At 61.1% G+C, this 24,027-nt stretch overlaps 1 protein-coding gene across 13 annotated transcripts; it reads left to right on the forward strand.

The window, feature by feature from the left end:
- The first annotated feature begins 3,295 nt into the window (after positions 1 to 3,295).
- CPNE7 (copine 7) lies at positions 3,296 to 23,817 on the forward strand. Of its 13 annotated transcripts, XM_063654200.1 has the most exons (17): positions 3,303 to 3,630; positions 5,131 to 5,313; positions 10,289 to 10,363; positions 10,607 to 10,681; positions 11,361 to 11,444; positions 11,998 to 12,087; positions 12,221 to 12,319; positions 13,278 to 13,364; positions 13,656 to 13,715; positions 15,582 to 15,715; positions 16,859 to 16,913; positions 17,808 to 17,859; positions 18,241 to 18,358; positions 20,456 to 20,570; positions 21,395 to 21,631; positions 21,860 to 21,970; positions 23,109 to 23,817. In XM_063654200.1, exons 1-17 carry the CDS (start codon positions 3,457 to 3,459, stop codon positions 23,244 to 23,246), a joined length of 1,887 nt encoding a protein of 628 aa, XP_063510270.1. In that variant the 5' UTR covers positions 3,303 to 3,456; the 3' UTR covers positions 23,247 to 23,817. The 13 variants fall into 13 exon arrangements, 12 of the variants coding, with proteins under 12 accessions (XP_054311417.1, XP_054311420.1, XP_063510269.1 ...); XM_054455442.2 differs by lacking the exons at positions 18,241 to 18,358; positions 20,456 to 20,570 and adding an exon at positions 17,927 to 18,060 and having other exon boundaries at positions 3,296 to 3,630; XM_054455444.2 differs by lacking the exons at positions 18,241 to 18,358; positions 20,456 to 20,570 and adding an exon at positions 17,927 to 18,060 and having other exon boundaries at positions 21,860 to 21,955.
- The last annotated feature ends 210 nt before the right edge of the window (positions 23,818 to 24,027 follow it).

Here is a 24,027-nt window from a genome sequence, read left to right on the forward strand (position 1 = left end):
GGCACCTTCTGGGACAATCTCTCCACATGAAGGGCAGGTTCGAGGACCCTGCATTCAGGGGTGGGGACTGAGCCCCCGGACCGGTCCACTGGAGCATACCAGCTGTGTGCTCAGGACGGCCAGGGAGGAGGCCATGGGCTCTGGACCTGGCTCAGGGGCAAGGGGTTGTCGGAGTGTGGGGGAGAGCACCGGCTCCAGGGGATGTGCCTCAAGGCATTAGCAGTGGGGCTGGGGTCTGCCAGGAACCTCTGGAGGCCCTGGGCAGGTTTCCCTGCTCCCAGTTGGCCTCGCGGCCAGTGTGACTGAAAGGGGAGATGGGGACTTTGTGACTGATGGAGATGACACCCTCGAGGCAGATCCAGGACCAGAGAGCAGCCATCAGAGCTGCGTTTCATTCACTGATCCGCCCTTCATTCATCCGCCTGAAGTTTGTTGTCTTAGACTCTGTGTTGGGACCTGTCCTGGTGTTAACTCAGGCCTCGGTGGACTCCTGGTCCAGGGTGGACGAGGTCATGGGCAGCACAGCCCTTGACAGTGGAACTAATGTTGTGGATGTGTGGGCCGGGAGCCCAGGGAGGGATGTTAGGTGATGGTTCAGACTGAGCCGGGCTTTGCAGGATAGGTAGGAGTTGGGTGGCAGTTCAGACTGGGCTGGGCTTTGCAGGACAGGTAGGAGTTGGGTGGTGGGAGAGGCTGAGGCAGAGGCACTTGGTTCTGAAAAGTATCTGAGTCCTGGATGCCAGGGTAGCCACACAGGGCACTTGGGCACAAATGTGTCATTGTTGCTCCTAAAATTGATCATGTGTAAGCCTCTGGATAGCTGTGGGGGTCGGCGCTAATCAGAGGGTCTCGTGGGTAACCTCGTGATGAGGGGATCCAGGCTAACCATTGAATGCAATATTGTCAATAAGAAAGAAAAAAGCAGGTTATAGAACAGAAACCATCTGCTCCAACATCTGTGGTGCTCCGACCGTGCCAGGCAGGGTCCCGGGCCTGGCCCCGCGTGACGCGCCTGGCGCGGGGTCCCTGGCCTGGCCCGCCTGATGCGCCTGGCGCGGGGACCTGGGCCTGGCCCGTGTGATAAGCCTGGCGCGGGGTCCCTGTCCTGGCCCGCGTGATGAGCCTGGCATGCAGATACTGAAGAGTCCTCTCAAGTGTGGGAAGGGCTCTGAGAGTTAGGCACCTTTTTTTTTTTTTGACAATAAAAAGAAATTTGCACATAAAAAAAAGCTGGAGGGTTAGATATGGGGAGGTGATGGGCTGCTGTGGGGTCTGGAAACTTGTTTTTACTCCCTATCTGCATTGTCTAATATTTCAACAGGGAACACGGTTATTATTCCTGCATGTATATGTGGGGATCTCATTTCCTGTGTCTGGGCCCTGCAGGAAAAGCTGGGAGGGGGAGCCTTGGACAGATGGCTCCACATGGCCTGCGGGGTCCTTCCATTGTACCTGGGCCTACTGCGGGCTGATGCCTGAGCAGGGGCAGGCAGCCTCCAGACACCAGTGCCACAGAGAAATCGGCTTTTCCTTCTGTGGTTTCTCTCCATTGGGGCAGGCTGTAGTCAGGGCTGTCACTCAGGAGACACCAAGCCGGCCGAGGGCTGTGGCTGGAGATCCCAGTGGGTCCGTGAAAATCGCCCTGGGCTTCAGAGACTCAAATTCCCAAACTCTGTGATCTTTCTTGGCTCCCTGCGTCCTTTGCTTGGAAGCCATCTGTTATTTTGCCAGGGTGCCGCTATGTGACAGCCAAGGGCTGAACTGGGGTGTTCCAGGTTTAAGCCCTGTACCCCCTCAGACAGCCTGGGTGACCTCAGGCCTCACGCCACACTGCAGACAAGCCAACCTCAGGGCGGTGGTGAGGAGCTTTCGGGTGAGGTCAAGGCAGGAAGCCGAGCTTGGTCTGGGGAAAACTATCCCAGGGCTGCTGGAACCGAGAGGGAGGCGTGGCCTGCAGGAGCTGCCTGGGCGCCCGCACCCTTTGCCTGAATTTCTCATCCTTTTCCCATGGAAGTGGTTGGGGACCGAGGATGTGGCCTCCCGGAAGCCTGGGCTGAGGAGGACACAGGGCCGGGAAGGCCCAGCCTGGTCTCTAGAGAGCGGGACTGGCCTCTGCCCACTGCGGGCGTCAGGGAGGAGGCCCAGAGGCTGGGGAGACAGAGCAGATGGGGGCCCTGCAGGCCTCGCTGCGCCCTAACCCGTTCCTCGCTTCTTTAGCCAACCTCCCAGGAAGGCAGGAGCCGGTCTCCATGGCCTCTCCCGGCCCTGCCAGCCCCGTGTGGGCCTCCGCGCCCTGCAGTCGCTCCCGGTGCAAAATCCCGCCGTCCGACCGCGAGGGGACGCCGCTGGCCGCGCTCCTCCTCCCCGGCCGAGGCTGCCGCGTGCTGCCTCCCGCCGGCGGGGCCCCGAGCCTCCTCGCCCTGTCGGCGGCGGTCCCCTCTGACCCCAGGGTCCTCTTCTAGAGTCCTGATCGCTGAGGCTGAGCCGGAGCGCCCGGTCTTCCCGCCCCTTCACCTTCACCTCTTCAGTCTTAATGTCTCCCCTACCCTCGCCCCTCCGCCCCCGGGGCTTTTGGCGAGGTCCGTGCCCTATTTTTAGGCAGAAATTGGCAAAAAGAGTGGGCTGGGAGGTGGTTTCTGTCCCCGCCAACGCCTTTTCTTCCGCTGCTCCCTCCACTGGGACCGGTGATGGGGAAGGTGGGGGGGGAGTGAAGTTCAGGGCGGAGCGGGTCCACCCCCCACGGAGCCCAGGCCTGCCCCGCCCCGCCCTGGCCTCGGGGGACTGGTGTGGACCGTGCCCCGCGGACCCCTCCGAGTCAGACCCCGATTCAGCCCTCGGCCCCCCGGGACGGTCCTTCCAGCCGCAGACGAGCGCGGCGCCTGCACACAATAGGCGCCCACTAAATGCTTGTTGATGGAGGTGGCGAGTACCCGAAACCAGCGGAGCCTGGAGATGGGATCCGAGAGATCCGGGAAGGGTGCGGGGATCTGGTGCCAAGCTGGGGTCCCCCTTTTGCCTCCCCTAGTGTCTGCCCGGGTCCGAACCCGTGCTCAGGCCCCGCGCAGCTCGGAGCCCCCAGCCCGGAGCGGGTCCCTGGGCCGGGGATGCACACAGCCGGGGAGGGCGCACCCGACCTGACCCCAAAGCTATCAGTTGGGGGGGTCCCCGGGGAATTAGAAGCTGTCTCCTCCCGGGCATCTCCGAGGGGCACCCCTGCCTCTGCCCACTGCCCCCCTTTCCCGCCGCGCCCATCCCCGGCCCCGCCCCCCGGCCGCGCCCCACCCCCTGCAGTCTCCGCGCGGCGGCCGCCCGAGCCACGTGCGCCCGCGCCCGGCAGGCGTTCAGGAAAGCGCGGCCACGCCTGGGCCGGCCACCATTTCCCGGGCGCCGCCGCGGCGCCGACTCGCGGGCAGCGGCCCCTCTGTGCGCCCGGCCGGGCCCCCGAACGCCGGGAGCATGAGCGCGGGCTCGGAGCGCGGGGCGGCGGCAACCCCCGGGGGTTTGCCCGCGCCCTGCGCCTCGAAGGTGGAGCTGCGGCTCAGCTGCCGGCACCTGCTGGACCGCGACCCGCTCACCAAGTCCGACCCCAGCGTGGCGTTGCTGCAGCAGGCGCAGGGCCAGTGGGTGCAGGTAGGGCCGGGGCGCGGGATGCCGAGAGGCCACGGGGCCCGGGCGGGCGCCGAGCTGGAGATGCGGAGACCAGAGCGGGCGCGCTGAGGCCAGTGGGGCGCAAGGCGGGGTCCCCCAGAGCTGGGGCTCAGCTCGGGGTCAGGGTTGGGGGTTACCGGGTCTGGGGGTGGGGTGTCCAGAGCTGTGGGGAGAGGCTGGGCTGGAGGAGGTGGCGGCGAGTGGGGTTCGGAGGAGAGAGGGGGGTGCCCCGCTGTGAGGGGTGCGGCCCAGGGTTCGGGGAGAGGGCCCCGGGCCAGAGTGAAGCGACCAGGCATGAGGAGCGGGCAGGGGGCTCGACCAAGAGGCGCAGAGGAGATTGAGGGGTGAGGGGCGCCGGCCGGCGGGGAGCGGGAGGCTGGGCTGGGGTCGGTTCCTCACCACGGGGCGGGAGCAGGCCCGAGGGAGCGCGCGCTGCGGTGCGGACCTGCAGGCGTCCGGGGCTCTCGCTCCAACGTTGGTCTCAAGCGACCCCGCTGTGATCGCGGTTGGGGTTGGAAGGGGCACAGGGCCGGCGCCAGACGGGCGCTTCCTCGGTCACCATCTCGCGTGAAACGCGTGGCTTCACCTCGAAAGGGCGAGAAAGGCGTGGCGCGAAGCCGCGGCGGGCGGAGGAGCCGGAACTCGAACCCCAGTCGTCGCGGGGCGCCAGCGCTTTTCCCCGGCGCAGGGGTCTCTCCAGGCTCCAGCGCGCGGGCCCGGGCGGAGTGGGCAGGCGGACCCCAGCGGCTGCTCGGGTGTTGGAGGGGACGCGTCGGGGAGTCCTGGGGCGCTGTCACCCGGTGGCGTCTGCGGTCATCGACCTTGAGGGTGAAGGGCCTGCCCCGCCCTCACCGCCTGTCCCCGGGGCTCCGGCTGCCCCCGGAGGCCCCGTGCCCGCCCCTCACAGCCCGAGCCCACCCTCCCCACGGAGGCCTCGTGCCCGCACCCACAGAGCGTGAGCTGTACGGGTGGCCCATGTTTGCCCTTGGTTTGAGGTGCAGGATTTTTCGGGATTCTGAAACGAGTAGCCTACTGGCCCAGCTGGGTCTTGTCCTTACGGGGCAGTTGGACCAGGGAACTGCGCGGGATGGGAGAGGCTGGTGAGCCCACGGTACCCTAGCCAGGAGGGAGGGCCCCCTCCCCACCCAGCTGGTGCTGGGGAGCGGCCTGCGCGTTAGGGCTGCCCAGCCCAGGGTGTGAATCTGATCTCGCCCCCGACTCAGTGTGTCATTCTCGTCCTCTGTGAGCCTCAGTTTCCCCATCTGTGATCTGAGGGTGGAGCAGACAGTGGTGGCCAGGGGTGACCCCCAGGGTGGCCCTCGGGATTGTGGTCCCGTGGACAGAGAGCAGGCAGGAGGTCTTCCCAGGGTGTGAGTCCTCCTGAGGTGCGTGAGTGTGGGTGAGCGGCAGAGGGGAGATGGAGGGCTGGAGCCCGGGGTGGAAGCCTCTCGAGTGGGGTCGGCTCACAGGGTGCACCTACAGGTGGGCAGAACCGAGGTGGTCCGGAGCAGCCTGCATCCCGTGTTCTCCAAGGTCTTCACGGTGGATTACTATTTCGAGGAGGTGCAGAGGCTGCGCTTTGAGGTGTACGACACGCATGGGCCCAGCGGCTTCAGCTGTCAGGAGGATGACTTCCTAGGGGGCATGGAGTGCACCCTGGGGCAGGTGGGTGCCCCGTCCCCTCGGAGGGAGGAGGGCGGTTGGCGTAGGGGCCACAGCCGATCCAAGGCTGATGTACCAGCACCGCACGGACCCTGCTGGGGTGGCCAACCTGTCTCCGCCCCCTCCTCAGCTCCTCCTGAACAGTCCTTAATAGATTAAAATATACATGTAATTTTGAACTGGGTAATGCATTCGTATGTTTTAAAGCCTGACAGTATAAAACGCTGTGGAGCGCCTCCATCCTGCCCTGTCCAGCTGCTGCCAGGTCCCTGGACATTGTCCAGAGACAGATTCTCACAGGAACAAACGAGCCTGTCACTTTTCCTTTTTTTTCTTTTTCTTTTCTTTTCTTTTCTTTTTTTTTTGAGATGGAGTCTAGCTCTGTTGTCCAGGCTGGAGTGCAGTGGCACCATCTCAGCTCACTGCAACCTCCACCTCCTGGGTTCATGCGATTCTCTTGCCTCAACCTCCTGAGTAGCTGGGATTACAGGCGCCTGCCACCACACCCGGCTAATTTTTGTATTTTTAGTAGAGACGGGGTTTCACCATGTTGGTCAGGCTGGTCTTGAAATCCTGACCTCGTGATCCTCCCGCCTTGTCCTCCCAAAGTGCTGGGATTACAGGTGTGAGCCATGGGGCCCAGCCTACTTTTCCTCTTTTTTCAAAAAAACACAAATTATGTTCCCTGTTCTGCATCTTGTGTTTTCACTTCCATGACATACAGCAGCCCCTCCATATCAGCACCTAAAAGTCTCCTGGTGGCCGGCCGTGGTGGCTCACACCTGTGATCCCAGCACTGTGGGAGGCCGAGGCAGGCAGATCACCTGAGGTCAGGAGTTTGAGACCAGCCTGCTGAAACCTGGTGAAACCAACATGCTGAAACCTCATCTCTACAAAAAGTACAATAATTAGCCGGGCGTGGTGGCAAACGCCTGTAATCCCAGCTCCTCTGGAGGCTGAGGCAGGAGAATCGGTTGAACCCGGGAGGCAGAGGTTGCAGTGAGTGGAGATCTCACCACTGCACTCCAGCCTGAGTGACAGATTGAGACTCTGTCTCAAAAAAAAAAAAAAAAAAAAGAGCCTCCTTGTGAGCCGCAGGTCTTAAGGTGGCCACTGCCTTGGTGATGCTCTCTGGGTTACGGCCTCCACAGCCAGCCCAAAAGTGGCTTCTGCAAGTCATGACCGGAGTATCTGTTGATGTGCTGGGCCCTGCTAGACACTGCGCTAAACACTTCCTGTGCTGCACACTGAATCCTCACACCTTGCCAAGACGGGTCCTTCTTTTTTATTGAGATAAAATTTACAGGCTGGGCACGGTGGCTCACGCCTGTAATCCCAGCACTTTGGGAGGCCGAGGCGGGGGGATCACGAGGTCAGGAGTTCAAGACCAACCTGGCCAACATGATGAAACCCCGTCTCTACTAAAAATACAAAAGAAATTAGCCAGGCATGGTGGTGCGCGCCTGTAGTCCCAGCTACTTGGGAGGCTGAGGCAGGAGAATCGCTTGAACCTGGGAGGCAGAGGTTGCAGCGAGCCGAGATCGTGCCACTGCACACCAGCCCAGGCGACAGTGTGAGTCTTTGTCTCAAAAAAAAAAAAATTTACGATAAAATGCATAAATCTTAAGGGTTGAGATTGACAAGTTTAGGTGACTGTACACACCTGACCATCACCCATCACACAGAACATCCCTTCACCCATCACACAGAATATCCCGTCACCCGCTGACACAGAACATCCGATCACCCGTCACATCTCACCCGTCACACAGAACATCCCTTCACCCATCACGTGGAACATACCGTCAACCACTCACACAGAACATCCGATCACCCATCACACGGAACATCCCGTCACCCGTCACACGGAACATCCCGTCACCCGTCACATGGAACATCCCGTCACCCGTCACACGGAACATCCCGTCCCCCGTCGCATGGAACATCCCGTCCCCCGTCACACGGAACATCCGATCACCCATCACACGGAACATCCCGTCACCCGTCACACGGAACATCCCGTCACCCGTCACACGGAACATCCCGTCACCCGTCACACGGAACATCCCGTCACCCGTCACACGGAACATCCCGTCACCCGTCACACGGAACATCCCGTCACCCGTCACACGGAACATCCCGTCACCCGTCACACGGAACATCCCGTCCCCCGTCGCATGGAACATCCCGTCCCCCGTCGCATGGAACATCCCGTCACCCGTCACATGGAACGTCTCACCCGTCACATGGAACATCCCGTCATCCATCACACAGAACATCCCGTCACCCACTCACACGGAACATCCCGTCACCCGTCACACGGAACATCCCGTCACCCGTCACATGGAACATCCCGTCACCCGTCACATGGAACGTCTCACCCGTCACATGGAACATCCCGTCACCCACTCACACGGAACATCCCGTCACCCGTCACACGGAACATCCCGTCACTCATCACACGGAACGTCTCACCCGTCACACGGAACATCCCGTCACCCGTCACACGGAACGTCTCACCCGTCACATGGAACATCCCGTCACCCGTCACACGGAACAGCCCGTCACCTGTCACACAGAACGTCTCACCCGTCACACGGAACAGCCCGTCACCCACTCACACGGAACATCCCGTCACCCGTCACACGGAACATTCCATCACCCGCAGCTCCCCCTGCCCCTTTGCCGCCAGCTCCCCGCCTGGTTCATCTGTTCTGGAATTCCATGTCCATGAATCACAGCGCATGTTCTCCCTGCTGTGGAATTCTTTTACCCAACATAATGTCTGCGTGACTCATCCCACTGCAGCCTCGGTCGGAGCTGGCCTGCCATCGACCCTGTTGTCCTCCCCATTTTTTAGATAAGGAAACCGAGAGTTAGGGAAGGCACAGATGGAAGAGGATGGCACGGACACAGAAATATGAACATGCTTTTTTTGTTTTTTTGAGTCAGGGTCTCACTCTGCCTCCTAGGCTGGAGTGCAGTGGGACACTCACGGCTCACTGCAGCCTCAACATCCTGCGCTCAAGCAATCCTCTCACCTCAGCCTCCTGAGGAGCTGGGACTACAGGTGTACGCCACCAGACCTGGCTAAGTTTTGCATTTTTTAAAGAGACAGGGGTCTCGCCATGTTGCCTCAACTGGTCTTGAACTCCCGGGCTCACCGATCCACCCACCCTGGGCTCCCAAAATGTTGGGATTATAGGCATGAGCCACTGTGTCTGGCCTGGACACCCTTCTATGTACACACAGGTGCACACATATGTCATAATCCATGCAGGACATCCTATGCCTGTTCACATGAGCACACGCACAGGGCCCCTGTGGACACCTGCGTGCAGATATGAATGTGTGTGTGAGCGTGTGTGCTGTGTATATGTACAAACTTCAAGCAATGAGGAGGACCCCTGGTGGGCTCCTGCTCTGTAGCCACCCAGCTGACCTTCAGGGCTCCAAGGTCAAGGAGAAGCTACTGGCGTCCAGTCCCTGTGCTGCAGCTTTGAGCCTGACCTGACCTCTGACCCCTGACTGCTGCCTCGTTTCCTCATGTGATTCCAGTAAACAGTAACTCAGCTCAGAGCCAGGCATACAAGAAGTGCTTATTAAACGTGGTTAGCACAAATCAGCGATCTCGTATTTCCTGGTAGGGGAATCTGTTATGTTAGCCTGAGCCCATTTCTCTCCTAAGGATCTGCTCTCCTGCCAGAAAGGGGAGGCCACTCTTCCTGCGCCCTCCCTGGAAGCAAACCAGGCCGGCAGGCAAGTCCCAGGTGTGAGGCAGAGGCCCTGGCTCAGGAGCCCCAGAAGGAAACCTTTGAATCAGGGAATCTTGGGGGGCCTGGCCCGAGGCTCCCCCTCCCAGCACCCAGGACCCCTTCTTTGCACCCCTAAGAGAGCCTTCCCACCCCTTAGCCTGACTTGACTTCCCCAGCCCTGACCTGGGATCTGTTTTCTCTTCTCCGTGGAAAGTGCCCCACGCTCAGAAGCTGCTGGTCAGGCCCGCCCTGGTTGGGGGTGGAGGGACTGCCCCTCTGCTTTGTATTGAACCTACTTCATTGTGACCTCCCAGCATCCGCCAGGCAGTAGCAGATGTGAGGGCAGGTGGGAAGCACACACCTGCTACCTGGTGGGCCACTCGATGGTTGCTGAGAACACTTCCGTGTGAGGAGATGACGGTCCCCGCTTGGCCGGGGTCATCACCATCTCCTTTAGGATACGGAGCCTGGGGGGGGCTGTGTGCCCCCTACCCCTGCCCTGCTCCCCACTGAGGAGATGACCTGGCTGCAGGGGTCTGGGCCGGTCATCCTCCACCCACCCCAGTTAGGGGCTCATAGCCAATGGGGCGGAAGTCCAGCAGGGCCTGCTGAGGAGGAGGCCCCAGCTGCATGAGGAGGTCCCCAGGGTCTAAGCCCCAGTCCACCTCGAACAATCAACTGTGCTCCTCAGCACCTTCGAAGAGGAGCGGGGGTGGGGTCCCGGGCCAGCCTATCGCTCACACCCTTTCTGCCACCTGTGGCCACATGGGCTTGCTGGGCGTGAGGGTCTGGGGCCGTTTGACCTGCCTCGCCTCTGCTTCTGCGGGTTCTCACCTGGGCCTGGAGAGGGTCAGGGCAGACCTGCTTACCTGTGGAGGGGCTTCTGCCACACCTGTGCAGGTGCAGGCCGGCTGGGCTGTGAGCTGCTTCCTGGCTTCCACCGAGCCTGTTTCCTCACCTGGTAAATAGGTGTGATGACCTCTGCCTCCCCCGGGCGACTGCTGGCCCCGTGAGGTGGTGGACGTGCAGGGGTGGCCGCACACAGGGATGGCAGGTGCTTGAGAGCAGCCACAAAGGGGGCGCCGGGCCCTGGGCAGTGAAGCTCATGGTGGGGGGTGGGGAGACAGGACAGGCCTGAAAGTCCGGGTGAGGGCGCGGTGGGGTCTCCAGGGTCAGGAGCCGTCCCCACCTGCCCCTCCCTGCCTGATGCTTCTGACTTACAGATTGTGGCCCAGAAGAAGGTGACCCGCCCGCTGCTGCTCAAGTTTGGCAGGAACGCCGGCAAGTCCACCATCACGGTGAGGCCCGGGTGCACCCGCCGCAGCCTGCACGCCCTGCTGCTATGGCTCTGAGGGATATACTGGGTGGAAGATGGGTAGCGTGCGTCCAGGGAGGGTCTGCAGGAGCCGGCAGCTACACAACCCCGGGGGTACACAGACGCCTCCTCTCAGGCCCCGCTGGGTGGGGTCAGACAGCCTGGGGCCTCGGGTCCCCCACGGTGGGGTCAGGCCAAGCCTGGAGCCCGGGCGTCCCTCTGCCAGGTGATTGCCGAGGACATCTCGGGGAACAACGGCTACGTGGAGCTCTCCTTCCGGGCCAGGAAGCTGGACGACAAGGTGAGTGCGGGCACCAGGCATGCCTGGCTCAGGCTGAGGTCTGGGAACCAGTTCGAAAACCTGGTCCCTGCCCAGGGCTGACCTCGCGTGGCCGTGTCCCGTGTGAGATGTGTGCGGAGTGTGCGTGGGGCTGGGTGTGCTGCCGTCACGGTTGCCATCATCACTGTCACCGCCATTAGCTCTCCCGCCCCTCCTGGTAGCTGGGCTGGGGCCGGGGCAGCTCCCTCCTGTGGGGACCACTCATGACCCTGCTCAGGGATGGGGAAATAGGCCCAGCACCCCCGAGGCCACTGTCGTGACTGGAGGAACTGGAACAGCGCGCAGTTCTGCAGGCTCCTCACGTGGATGGGCAGAACAGGGTCCAACCCCGCCGTGTAGGGCGTCTCCCTGGGTGGGCAGAACAGGGTCCACCCCCGCCATGTAGGGCGTCTCCTTGGAGGGGTTGAGTCGCAGGGTGTGTAGGGTGACTCCGTGGAGGGCTGAGTCGCCTGCTGTGGTCAGATCCCTGGGGGCGGGAGGGAGGGAGGAGATGCTTCGGCGTGGACTGGCTGCCTCGTTTTGTGCCTGAGGAATTAGCGGCTGGTGGCGTGAAGTGAGCCCTGGGAAACGACAAAGCCAGCTCCCATCCAAAGCCCGATCTCACAGTGCCTGGCCCAGCAGCCCTTGTGCCTCTCCCCAGGACCTCTTCAGCAAGTCCGACCCCTTCCTGGAGCTTTACCGGGTCAACGACGACCAGGGCTTGCAGCTGGTGTACAGGACGGAGGTGAGCGGCTGGGGATGGGAACGCAGGGAGGGGAAGGGGCTGTCCCCAGCCCTCCCGCATCTCTGGCCACACAGGAGGAGCTCCCAGCCTCCAACAGGGAGCTGCGGGCGCAGGGTTTTGGTGGCCGTGGCTGTGGCCAGAATCCAACAGGCTTGTGTAGTCGTGGCTGTGATTATTTTTAGACCTACCTTCCACTTCTTGCAGGTGAAATGGGATTTCAGCGACGGCAGGGAGAGAGCGCTTTCTTTTGAGAGAAATTAACTTGAGTGAAAATGAATCTATTTAAGGAAGAGAGCAGCGCAGGTGGCTCAGAGGTGGCAGAAGTTACGAAGGTGGAGGCACAGGGCTAGGAAATGTGGCTCCCGGGTCCTCACACGGCTTCGTGCAGGGAGGAGGTGCCAGCCCCAGCTCAGGGCCCCGGCGCTGTCTGGGGTGATGCAAGGGCAGGGCCAGCTGTGCCCGCCTCACAGCTGCTCTTCCACCCAGGTCTCTGTCCGCCCCAAGGATCCCAGGGCCCTGGGCCTCCCCTGAGCCAGCCCCTCCCGGCCCACAGGTGGTGAAGAACAACCTGAACCCGGTGTGGGAGCCCTTCAAAGTCTCGCTGAGTTCCCTCTGCAGCTGCGAGGAGACAAGGCCTCTGAAGGTGGAGGACGGGACGGACCAAGGGGGCAGTGAGGGGGTGGCCTGGATGTGGGCTGGGATGGAGACACCTGGGCTCAGGTGGGAGGGTCCTGGGGCCCCCAGACAGCAGTGCTGAGGAGGACTGGGCTCCCCAGTGCCTGGTCTGGGATTACGACTCTCGAGGAAAGCACGACTTCATCGGAGAATTCTCCACCACCTTCGAGGAGATGCAGAAGGCCTTTGAGGAGGGGCAGGTGAGCAGGACAGGGTGGGGGGGGTCCTCCAGGGAGGGTCAGGTGGGGGTGGAGGGGGGCCTTCGGGGAGAGGTAGGTCAGCAGGACGGGGCGGGGGGCCTCCAGAGAGGGGTAGGTGGGGGGGAGGGGCCTCTGGGGAGGGGCAGGTGAGCAGGACTGGGGAGGGTGCCTCCAGGAAGTGTCAGGTGAGGGGGTGGGGGGAGGGGCCTCCATGAAGGGGCACGTGGGTGGGCACCTCTGGGGAGGGGCAGGTTTGGGAGGGCCTTCGGGGAGGTTCAGGTGAGGGGGGGCCTCCAGGGAGGGGCAGGTTAGCGGGGGGAGGTGGCCTTCAGGGAGGGGCAGGTGAGGGGGGCCTCTGGGGAGGGGCAGGTGAGCCAGGGGCACACCTGGGCTACGCCTGTGTTGGCCCTGCCACAGAGGCTGTGAAACCCTGTCCCACTGTCCTGACGGGGTTGTGGGGAGCGGTGACAATGACTTGTTATAACCAGAGAAGGCTGGGGATGGTGGACCCTGGTGCTGGCTCCTGAGGGATCATAGCAGGGGTGGCCCCCATCAGGCTCAGCTGGACATTTCAGGCACCATCTGGGGCTGGGCACAGGGGTGGTGGGAGGTGGGGACAAGGGGTGCCCTCCCCTGTGTCTGCCCAGCCCGCAGCAGCCAGGTGAGGGTGCAGTGGGGAGGCCACCCTGGATCCTGCTTCCTCCGCCGTCCCTGGGCCTCAGTGTCCTTGGGCTTAATGACAGGGCCATGCCGGGTGGGGGATCCAACTCCCATCCCTCTTCATTCCCGTATGACCACGCTGCCCCTTCCTGCTGCCCTGCAGCAGTGCCCTCCCCTCCCCTTCCCTCCCCACCGCTGGGCCCTCTGCCGTCGCTATTGAGGATGGTCTTGGGTGGGGTCTCCCTGGTGGGTGTTCAGAGCCACCACTCTGGGGGGCCTCTGCTTGTTCCTGCCCCAGGCCCAGTGGGACTGTGTGAACCCCAAATACAAGCAGAAGAGACGCAGTTATAAGAACTCAGGAGTGGTCATCCTGGCCGACCTCAAGGTGAGAGGCGGCCGTGCCCGAAGCCTCCCCACCCACATGAGGGGCTTCCGCTGCCCCCCTCTGATTGTTGGATGGACCCTCAACCAGAGGCCTGGTGGGCCCCAGCACGTCTGGGAAGGGGCTGAGAGACGGGGAAGGGCGAGGTTGGGGAGAGAGGATGGGGGAGAGGAGAGGAGAGGAGGGTGTCGCCCCAGGGGGACTGGACTGCCTGCGGGAGGGAGGCCTGGATCCCAGCTGGCACCGGCCTCAGTGTCCCTGGCGGGGCTGGACGCTGACTCCGCCGGCCGGAAGTTCCACAGGGTGTACTCCTTCCTGGACTATATCATGGGCGGCTGCCAGATCCACTTCACCGTGAGTCCATGGCCCCGCCCCGCCCCCTCAGCCCATGGCCCCGCCCCCTCAGCCCATGGCCCCGCCCCCTCAGCCCATGGCCCAGCCCCCAGCCCATGGCCCCGCCCCCTCAGCCCATGGCCCCGCCCCCACACCGCCCCCTCAGCCCATGGCCCCGCCCCACACCGCCCCCTCCTCCACACCGGGCCCCGCCCCCGCCCACCCTGAGAAGGCACCAGGCCAGATACCTGGAGTCCCCCCGCTCCCAAGGGGCCCCAGCCTGGGGGGTGAAAGGGCACTGGCGGTTCCCCGTGAGCCGATGTCTCCATGCGCGGCTCCTGGGGGTCCTCCCTTTTGTGTAGGTGAGGAAACGGGCTTGGGGTTCAGGAAGCGGCCCCAAGCCCGCCTTGGGAGGTGATATCACCAGGGCTTACCTTCTACAAACACATTTAACAACAGACAAAACGTGAACGAAGAGAAGCCGGAGTGAGCGTTTGGGTGAACCAGCCACAGGCTCTACGTGTCATCCAAGGAGCCCAGCACAGACCCCATGTCACCCCCATGTCACCTGCAGACCCTGTGTCACCCGCAGATACGCACACCCCGTGTCACCCGCAGATGTGCAGACCCGGTGTCACCCCCACAGCACCCGCGTGTCACCCGCAGATACACGGCCTCCCATGTTACCCACAGATACATGGCCCCCTGTGTCACCCGCATGTCACCCACAGATACACGGCTTCCCGTGTCACCCACGTGTCACCCACAGATACACGGCCCCCCATGTCACCTGCATGTCACACAGATACACGGCCCCCCGTGTCACCCACGTGTCACCCACAGATACACGGCCCCCCATGTCACCCGCATGTCACCCACAGATACACGGCCTCCGTGTCACCTGCATGTCACCCACAGATACACGGCCCCCGTGTCACCCACGTGTCACCCAGATACACGGCCCCCCGTGACACCTGCGTGTCACCCGCATGTCACCCACAGATACATGGCCCCCATGTCACCCGCGTATCACCCAGATACACGGCCCCCCGTGTCACCCATGTGTCACCCAGATACACGGCCCCCCCATGTCACCCATATGTCACCCACAGATACACGGCCCCCATGTCCCCCCGTGTCATCCAGATACACGGCCCCCTGGTGTCACCCGCGTGTCACCCACAGATACACGGCCCCCGTGTCACCCATGTGTCACCCACAGATACACGGCCCCCGTGTCACCCGTGTGTCACCCACAGATACACGGCCCCCATGTCACCCGCGTGTCACCCGCAGATACACAGACCCCGTGTCACCCGCAGATACACGGCCCCCGTGTCACCCGCGTGTCACCCGCAGATACACGGCCCCCGTGTCACCCGCGTGTCACCCGCAGATACACGGCCCCCGTGTCACCCGCGTGTCACCCACAGATACACGGCCCCCGTGTCACCCGTGTGTTATTTGCAGATGCGCTGGTTCATGTTTTGTTGAACGAGCCCCAGAATGGCTTTGGGAGAAGCCAGCAAATGGGAAATGTGGAGGGACCCAGACCAGGCTTGGCCCACTTAGGCCCTGCCAGGGAGGGTGGTAGAGGGGTGGGGTGGCCACTAAGAAGGATGGGTGGGGCCCCCACAAGGCCAGGGTGATCCCGGTGGGGTGTCCTCCCGGAGATCCAGGGAGCCTAGGGGCTGGCAGGTTTTGAGGAGACCCCTCCTGGCCCTGTGTAGCAGGTGGGTCAGCCCCAGCAGCAGCCCCCCAGCCCCACCCACCCACGCGACCCCTGACCCTGAGTCCTGGCCACTCTGGGTGCAGTTTCTCTACCTGTCAGGAGCGGGTTCGGGGAGCCCCAGCCCAGCACAGCTCCTGGCTCCCGGCTTGCTGCAGGTGGCCATTGACTTCACCGCCTCCAATGGAGACCCGCGGAACAGCTGCTCCCTGCACTACATCAACCCCTACCAGCCGAACGAGTACCTGAAGGCACTGGTGTCCGTGGGCGAGATCTGCCAGGACTATGACAGGTGCACCCCGCCAGCTTCCCCTCACCCCCCTGGGCTCCAGGTCAGCTATGACAGGTGCGCCCGGCCGGCTTCCCCTCACCCCCCTGGGCTCCAGGTCAGCTATGACAGGTGCGCCCGGCCGGCTTCCCCTCACCCCCCTGGGCTCCAGGTCAGCTATGACAGGTGCACCTGGCCAGCTTCTCCTCACCCCCATGGGCTCCAGGTCAGGCCTTGGAGCACCATGAGGTGAGCACTGTGACTTTGTCAGACTGCGAGGGGCCGGGCGTGGTGGCTCATGCCTGTAATCCCAGCACTTTGGGAGGCCGAGGCGGGTGGATCACCTGAGGTCAGGAGTTTGAGACCAGCCTGGCCAACATGGTGAAACCCCATCTCTACTGAAAATACAAAAATTAGCCGGGCGTGGTGGCAGGTGCCTATAATCCCAACTACTCAGGAGGCTGAGGCAGGAGAATCGCTGGAACCTAGGAGGCGGAGGTTACAGTGAGTCAAGATCATGCCTTTGTACTCCAGCCTGGGTGACAGAGCAAGACTCCATCTCAAAAAAAAAAAAGACTCTGCAAGGAAGGGCTGGGTAGCCCTACTGGAGGCTGCTGCACAGACTGCACATGGTCCTGGGGGGACGTCTGTGTCCCGCTTTGCCAAACCAGCAAACCGGGGTCACAGAGGCTTGGGGCTCACCTGTGGATGCTCTACCAGGGAGGGCCCGGCACAAAACCCTGTGCTCTGAGCCTCTCACCATAACACAGACCCCTGGCCTGGGGCTTGGGAGAGGATGCCCTGAGCTCCCTACCCCACAGACCCCTCTGTCTGGGTTGGTGAGAGCCACAGTGGTTCCTTGGCCCCACAGAACCCCTCTCGCGGTCTGGGAGCCCCTGGGGAGGCATCTGCAGGGGGACAGCATGTACACAAACATGGAGTTGGGAGGCAGGCTTGTGGGCGGCAGGACCGTGCCCCCCTGCACACTGGCCTGTGCCTCTGCTGTCCCCAGCCTCGGTTCCCCGCCTCTGGCAGGTGCTTACTGCCGTGGTCCCAGGCCTGGGCCCCCCCTAGTCTTTTGGGCGCCAGTCGTGTCTCCCCAAAAGTGGCCCCTGTTGCAGCCACGAGAGGTCAGGGCCTCCTGGTGACCTCCTGCCTCTCTTCCAGCGACAAGAGGTTTTCCGCTTTGGGGTTTGGAGCCCGGATCCCTCCCAAGTATGAGGTAGGAGAGCCCAGAACCTGAGACCTCAGAGCTGTGCCTTCCCATGCCCTCCCAGGCAGAGGATGGCCTGGCCCGGGGAGCCCTGGCTGCCTGCTGGGAACCGGAGACTGTAGGATGGGATTGGGGTGCAAAGCAGGAACCCCAGCCTTCTAGCCAGAGAGGCTGGCCTTTGACCTCCTAGGACTTGTTAGCTTGAGGGGTGTCTGGAGGCCAGCTCCGTGTTCCTTCAGGAGACAGGGAAGGACATTAGTGTGGAATCCTCTATTGCACATAACAATTCAACTAGCTTCGGCCAGGCCTGGTGGCTCACGCCTGTAATCCCAGCACTTTGGGAGGCCGAGGTGGGCCGATTACCTGAGGTCAGGAGTTCCAGACCAGCCTGGCCATCATGGTGAAACCCCGTCTCTACTAAAAATACAAAAATTAGCTGGGCGTGGTGGCACATGCCTGTAATCCCAGCTACTCGGGAGGCTGAAGCAAGAAAATTGCTTGAGCCCGGGAGGCGGAGGTTGCACTGAGCTGAGATTGCACCACTGCACTCCAGCCTGGCCTATAGAGCAAGACTCTGTTTTTGTTTTTTTTTTTTTTAAAAAGAAAGAAAACAACAAAAAAATTCAACTGGCTTCAGCAGAAAAAATGGTGTGTGGGGATTTATTGGCTAATGTAAGCCTCAGGCACTGCTGGATCCAGGGGGGGTCTGCCTCCCCCTCTGTCTCATGACTGCAAAACATGGCCACCCAGGGGTTCGGCTTCCCCTACAAACTCCAAGCCTACCTCTCTCAGTAGGTGGGGGACATGGGGGCCGGGGCCGGGGGGAGCAGCTGACCGAGGGACATGGGGCCAGTGGAGGGCGTTGCAACGAGCAGCTGACTGAGCCCTCTTGTTCCCACCCAGGTGTCCCATGACTTTGCCATCAATTTCAACCCTGAGGACGATGAGTGTGAAGGTAGGAGCTCGAGGCAGGCCTGGGGAGGGAGTGCAGGGGGGCCGGGCTCACCCCCTGCCCCCCACAGGCATCCAGGGCGTGGTGGAGGCCTACCAGAACTGCCTGCCCAGGGTCCAGCTCTACGGCCCCACCAACGTGGCGCCCATCATCTCCAAGGTGGCACGCGTGGCGGCGGCCGAGGAGAGCACCGGGGAAGCCTCTGTAGGTGCCCGGGGGGTGTGGTGCATGCTTGGTGTGGGGTCGGCTGTGTGTGCACCAGCGCGTGGACGTCAGGGAGGCAGCCAGGCAGAGGGAACAGCCAGCGCAGAGGCCCCCAGGCAGGACAGAGCTCAGGAGGGCGGGGGGCCCAGCTGGTTGACTACGTCTCCCTCAAAGCTGCAGGTGTCTCGGGCGCAGGGCTGTCCATCGCCTCACAGGGTCACGGCCACGGCTGCAGCGAGGCTGCCCCTCTCCTCTTCCTCTGGGCACCACAGGCCGCACGCATGTCTACTGTTTGGCTGTACGTGTATCGTCATTTTGTTTACATGTGTCTTTACTTTGCACAAATGATATGGTGCCGAGAATTGCACTGGGTTCTACTCTGCCGCCGTGTTCTGTGGCCCTGTATGTGTCTCTGGGGCCACAGCCAGCCTGTTGCTTTGTTTGTTTGTTTGTTTGTTTGTTTGTTTTTTGAGACAGAGTCTCAATCTGTCACCCAGGCTGGAGTGCAGTGGTGCGATCTCTGCTCACTGCAACCTCTGCTCCCCGGGGTTCAAGCAGTTCTCCTGTCTCAGCCTCCCAAGGAGCTGGGATTACAGGCGCCCGCCACCACGTCTGGCTAATTTTTGTATTTTTAGTAGAGACGGGGTTTCACCCTGTTGGCCAAGCTAGTCTCAAACTCCTGACCTCGTGATCCACACGTCTCGGCCTCCCAAAGTGCTGGGATTACAGGCGTGAGCCACCGTGCTGGCATTCTTTTTTTTTTTTTTTTTTTTGCGACAGTCTCACTCTGTCACCCAGGCTGGAGTGCAATGGCGCGATCTCGGCTCACTGCAAGCTCCGCCTCCCGGGTTCATGCCATTCTGCTGCCTCAGCCTCCTGAGTAGCTGGGAGTACAGGTGCCCGCCACCACACCCGGCTAATTTTTATATTTTTGTAGAGATGGGGTTTCACTGTGTTGGCCAGGCTGGTCTCAAACTCTTGACCTCAAGTGATCTGCCTGCCTCAGCCTCCCAAAGTGCTGGGATGGGATTACAGGCGTGAGCCACCGCACCTGGCCTGTAACCATTTTAATGTATCCAGTTCAGAAGCACTGGGTACATTCATGATGATCAAACATCACCCCTGTCTACTTACATCTTCACGCGATGTGGGAACCCTATATCTGTTTGCATCTATTTTTAATTTATACAAATAGTATTGTGATAAAGACTTTGATGCTTTTTTAAAAACTTGGCACTGCACACACACACATTTGTGAACTGTCTGAGAGCATGTTGCAACATCACGGTCTTTACCTCTTAATAGTTTTTTTTTTTTTGAGACGGAGTCTCCCTCTTCGCCCAGGCTGGAGTGCAGTGGCACAATATCGGCTCACCGCAGGCTCCGCCTTCCGGGTTCATGCCATTCTCCTGCCTCAGCCTCCCGAGTAGCTGGGACTACAGGTGCCCACTACCACGCCCGGCTAATTTGTTGTATTTTAGTAGAGACAGGGTTTCACTGTGTTAGCCAGGATGGTCTCAAGCTCCTGACCTCGTGATCTGGCCACCTCGGCGTCCCAGAGTGCTGGGATTACAGGCATGAGCCACCGCGCCCAGCCTACCTCTTACTATTTCAATGTATATTTCCTAAAATCAAAGATACTCTCTTGTATAACTATAGCACAAATACAGATTTTAGGAAATTGAATTTAGATACAATACTTTTATCTAATACATAGACTATATTCCAATTTCATTCATTGGCACAATCATAACTTTCAAAGCAGTATTGTTCCTGGTCCAGGACCCAGTCCGGAGTCGAGGATTGCGTTTAGCTGTTATGTTCCTGTGTTGCTTGGAAGCGAGTCTCAGACAATTTCATCTGTAAATGTCAGTATCAGCCTCTAATAAAGATAAGCCTCTTTTTAAGCAGCCACGACACCTGAGCACATGTAACCACCACTCCTGGCATTGCACATCCGTCTGGTGTTTGTGTTTCCTGTTGTCTTATCCGTGACGTGGTTTTCTGTGGTTAGAACTGGGTTGAAACGAGGGCTCAAACATGATCGGCTGAGCCCTCGGTCCCTCTCCTGGACACGAAGCTCCCGCCCTAGTGAGGCCCCACGGTGGGTTTTGGTGCCTGGTGCTCGCACAGTTGGCAGAGGGGGGTGGGGGCCTCATCTGGGGTTGGGAGGGGGTGGGGGGCTTTCTGAGGCTGGGCTGTTTATCTGGAGGCCGAGAGCCAGGCTGGGCACAGCCATCGGTGCTTGTAGGCCTGGACCGGAGACCGCCTTGCAAACAGGTAATTCTTCCCACAGGTGCGAGGCTCAGAGAGGGGAGATGGGGAGGGCACAAAAGGAGAGCCTCTTGGAGAAGGCGACTCTGAGTGGGGTCCCGGGGCCCCTGTTCGTTTCCAGGACACATCTGCCCTCAGTGGGACGGGCTCAGTCAAGGCCAGCCCGGGGGAGGCTGCTGTGGGCTCCCGCTCTGCCCGGTGCAAGGCTGGCCCAGCCCCCTGGGGCTGCTGCTCAGGTGAGCCCTGCTTCTCTTTACGTTTCCCGTTGTCCACAGTTTGGGCAAGATTTTTGAGTGGAGTTTTTTTTTAAACAATGGAAATGGATTTTATTTGAAGTTCCATTCTTCCTTTTTTTTTTTTTTTTTTGAGACAGTCTCTGTCGCCAGGCTGGAGTGCAATGGCGCGATCTTGGCTCACTGCACCCTCTGCCTCCCAAGTTCGAGCGATTCTCCTGCCTCAGCCTCCCGAGTATCTGGGATTACAGGCGCCCACCACCACACCCACCTAAATTTTGTACTTTTAGTAGAGACGGGGTTTCGCCATTTTGGCCAGGCTGGTCTCAAACTCCTGGCCTCAGGTGATCCGCCCGCCTCGGCCTCCCAAAGTGCTGAGATTACAGGCGTGAACCACCGCGCCCGGCCTCTACTCAGTCTTGTGGCAGCACAGCGGGCACCCTGGAGAGACTGGAGCAGGGTGTGTGGGCTGCAGGTCTGGCTCCTGGGATCGCAGGTTTCTCCTTTGGCCTCAGACCTCCCATCCGGGCACTGTGACCTCATCAGTAAAATGTGGACTTCGTAGCACCCCCTCCAGAGCCCTCCGTGAGACTCATGGAGATTTCCTGAGCTGGGCACAGGAGGCCCAGAACAGAGTGCCCGCCATGGAGGCGGCTCCTGACCCACTGTTGTTCGTGATGTTTGTGATGTAGGCATCACGCTCTGAAGGCGGTTCTGGAAGCTCTGACACACGGAGGCCCTCTGGGCCGTCTGGGGGCCCGTGGGTTTCAGGGCGTGTGTCGGTCATGGCAGGTGTGCTGCCATTGACGCCTTCCCTGTGCCCCCAGCAATACTACATCCTGCTGATCCTGACGGACGGCGTGGTGACCGACATGGCCGACACACGGGAGGCCATTGTGCGTGCCTCACGCCTGCCCATGTCCATCATCATCGTGGGCGTCGGAAACGCCGACTTCACCGACATGCAGGTCCTGGACGGCGACGACGGCGTCCTGCGCTCCCCACGGGGTGAGCCCGCGCTCCGGGACATCGTACAGTTCGTGCCCTTCCGGGAGCTCAAGAACGTGAGTGTCCTGGAGGGGCTCGGTCAAGGCCGGCTTGGGGGTCCCTGTTCATGCCACTGCCCAAGACCCTCCCAGGCCAGGCTCACACCAGTGGATGTGGCAGGTCCCATCTTGTGTCTGGGGGATCCCGGGCTGTTCCCCCCAGTCGAGAGCAGTATCTGAAGCCGGGACTTTGAGCGCCTGAAACACCCCCCCACCATTTTGAAACTTGTCAAATCTACACAAAAGCAGAGAGAACAGCACGAGAGGCTCCTGGGATCCACCACGCGGCTTCCCCTGTTGCTGCCAACCTCTGCGACCCAGCGAGGCACGCACAGCACACACGTGAGGTTCTACCCGGTGAGACACACACAGCACACACATGAGGTTCTACCCAGTGAGACACGTATGTCACACACATGAGGTTCTACCCGGTGAGACACACACAGCACACACGTGAAATTCTACCCGGTGAGACACGCACAGCACACGCGTGAGGTTCTACCCGGTGAGACACGCACAGCACAAGCGTGAGGTTCTACCCGGTGAGACACACACAGCACACGCATGAGGTTCTACCTGGTGAGACATGTATGTCACACACATGAGGTTCTACCCGGTGAGACACACACAGCACACACGTGAGGTTCTACCCGGTGAGACACACAGCACACACATGAGGTTCTACCCGGTGAGACATGTATGTCACACACATGAGGTTCTATGCAGTGAGATACGCACAGCACACACATGAGGTTCTACCCAGTGAGACATGTATGTCACACACATGAGGTTCTACCCAGTGAGACATGTATGTCACACACATGAGGTTCTGTCCGGTGAGACATGCACAGCACACACGTGAGGTTCTACCCGGTGAGACACGTATGTCACACACATGAGGTTCTACCCAGTGAGACACGCACAGCACACATGTGAAGTTCTACCCAGTGAGACACGCACAGCACATGTGTGAGGTTCTACCCGGTGAGACACGCACAGCACACACGTGAGGTTCTACCCGGTGAGACACATATGTCGCACACGAGGCCCTACAGCAAGACATGCATGCCACATAGATGTGAAGTTCTACACAGCAAGACACCACAGACATGCATTAAGACACGGACACACGTGACATTCTATGCAGTGAAACATGCCTATTACAGACACATGAAGCTCTGCAGTGAGACACATCGCACAGACAGGCTCAGGCTTTGCCGGGGAAGTGTGGGTGGGGCCCGGGCCATGGAGGTGGCCTCACCTCCTACGTCAGCACTTTTCGTCTCCGTGCTTGGGAGGCTGGAAAGACTCACGTGCAGCCTCGTGTGGCCGACATCCTCAGCAAGGCTTGCCCAGCCCCAAGGTGAGCCTCTGGTGGGGGTGGGTAGTCACCACCTGGCTCTGGAGGATGAGGCCTGGGCCATAACCCAGTTGCAGGGACGGACGATCTCCATCTCGAAGGTCCCAGAGGTAACTGCGTTGTCCCGCCCTCCAGGCATCCCCTGCGGCGCTGGCCAAGTGCGTGCTGGCCGAGGTCCCAAAGCAGGTGGTGGAGTACTACAGCCACAGAGGCCTGCCCCCGAGAGGCCTGGGCGTCCCTGCCGGAGAAGCCAGCCCAGGCTGCACCTCGTGAAGACGTGGAGGGTGTGGGGAGGGGCAGTGAGGAGTGGGTCCATACGGCCTCTGTCTCCAACACGCTTGGGGTCTCTTAAGTTCCCTCCGACCTCCCAGAAGCCTCCAGTCCCCACCAGGCCCCACTCCCAGTCCTCCTGGGATCCTGCTAGCTTGGGCCCCGCTCTGGGGCCCCCAAGGCCGAAGGGTGACAAAATACAGGCCCCCGTGCCTGGCCCTGCCTGAGCCAGGTGGATGGAGGGAGGGAAATCATGAGGGACTTGGAGGGGCCTGGGAGTTCATCCAGGGGAGACCCTGCCCCGATGAGAAGGGGCAGGGACTGGGGGCTCTGCTTTGCATCTAATCTTTGTGGGAGAGGGCCAGCAAGGCAGCACCCCAGCGCCCGAGAAAGCCCGGGGGCCCAGACACCTGTCCCCACAGTCAGCCTCCTATCCCTGCTGGTGCCCCTACACCCACCCACCCTGTGCTTTTTGCCGTCCAGCCTCTGCACCTGGGTCCATGGCGTCTGCGGGGTCGGCCTGGCCTGTGGGTTCTGCCGGTGGGGCTTCAGGAGTAATAAAGTGTCACCCTACCCTTGTAGTTCTCTTGTGCCTTCAGTCCCTCCCCCAACCCCTCAGAGGGCTGGGCCCGGCCCCCAAAGTGCCCACATCTGAGGCAGGGGCTCTCCCAGACCCAGCATACCAGACCCCTCCCTGGACTGAATGGGATGCGGGATGCACAGGCTGCCAGGGCCAGAGGGTGGGGATCCGCACCATGGCTGCCTCCACCCCCAAAGGAGCTCC

This window comes from Pongo pygmaeus, chromosome 18 (genome assembly GCF_028885625.2).
Source record: "Pongo pygmaeus isolate AG05252 chromosome 18, NHGRI_mPonPyg2-v2.0_pri, whole genome shotgun sequence".
Classification (NCBI taxonomy): domain Eukaryota; kingdom Metazoa; phylum Chordata; class Mammalia; order Primates; family Hominidae; genus Pongo; species Pongo pygmaeus.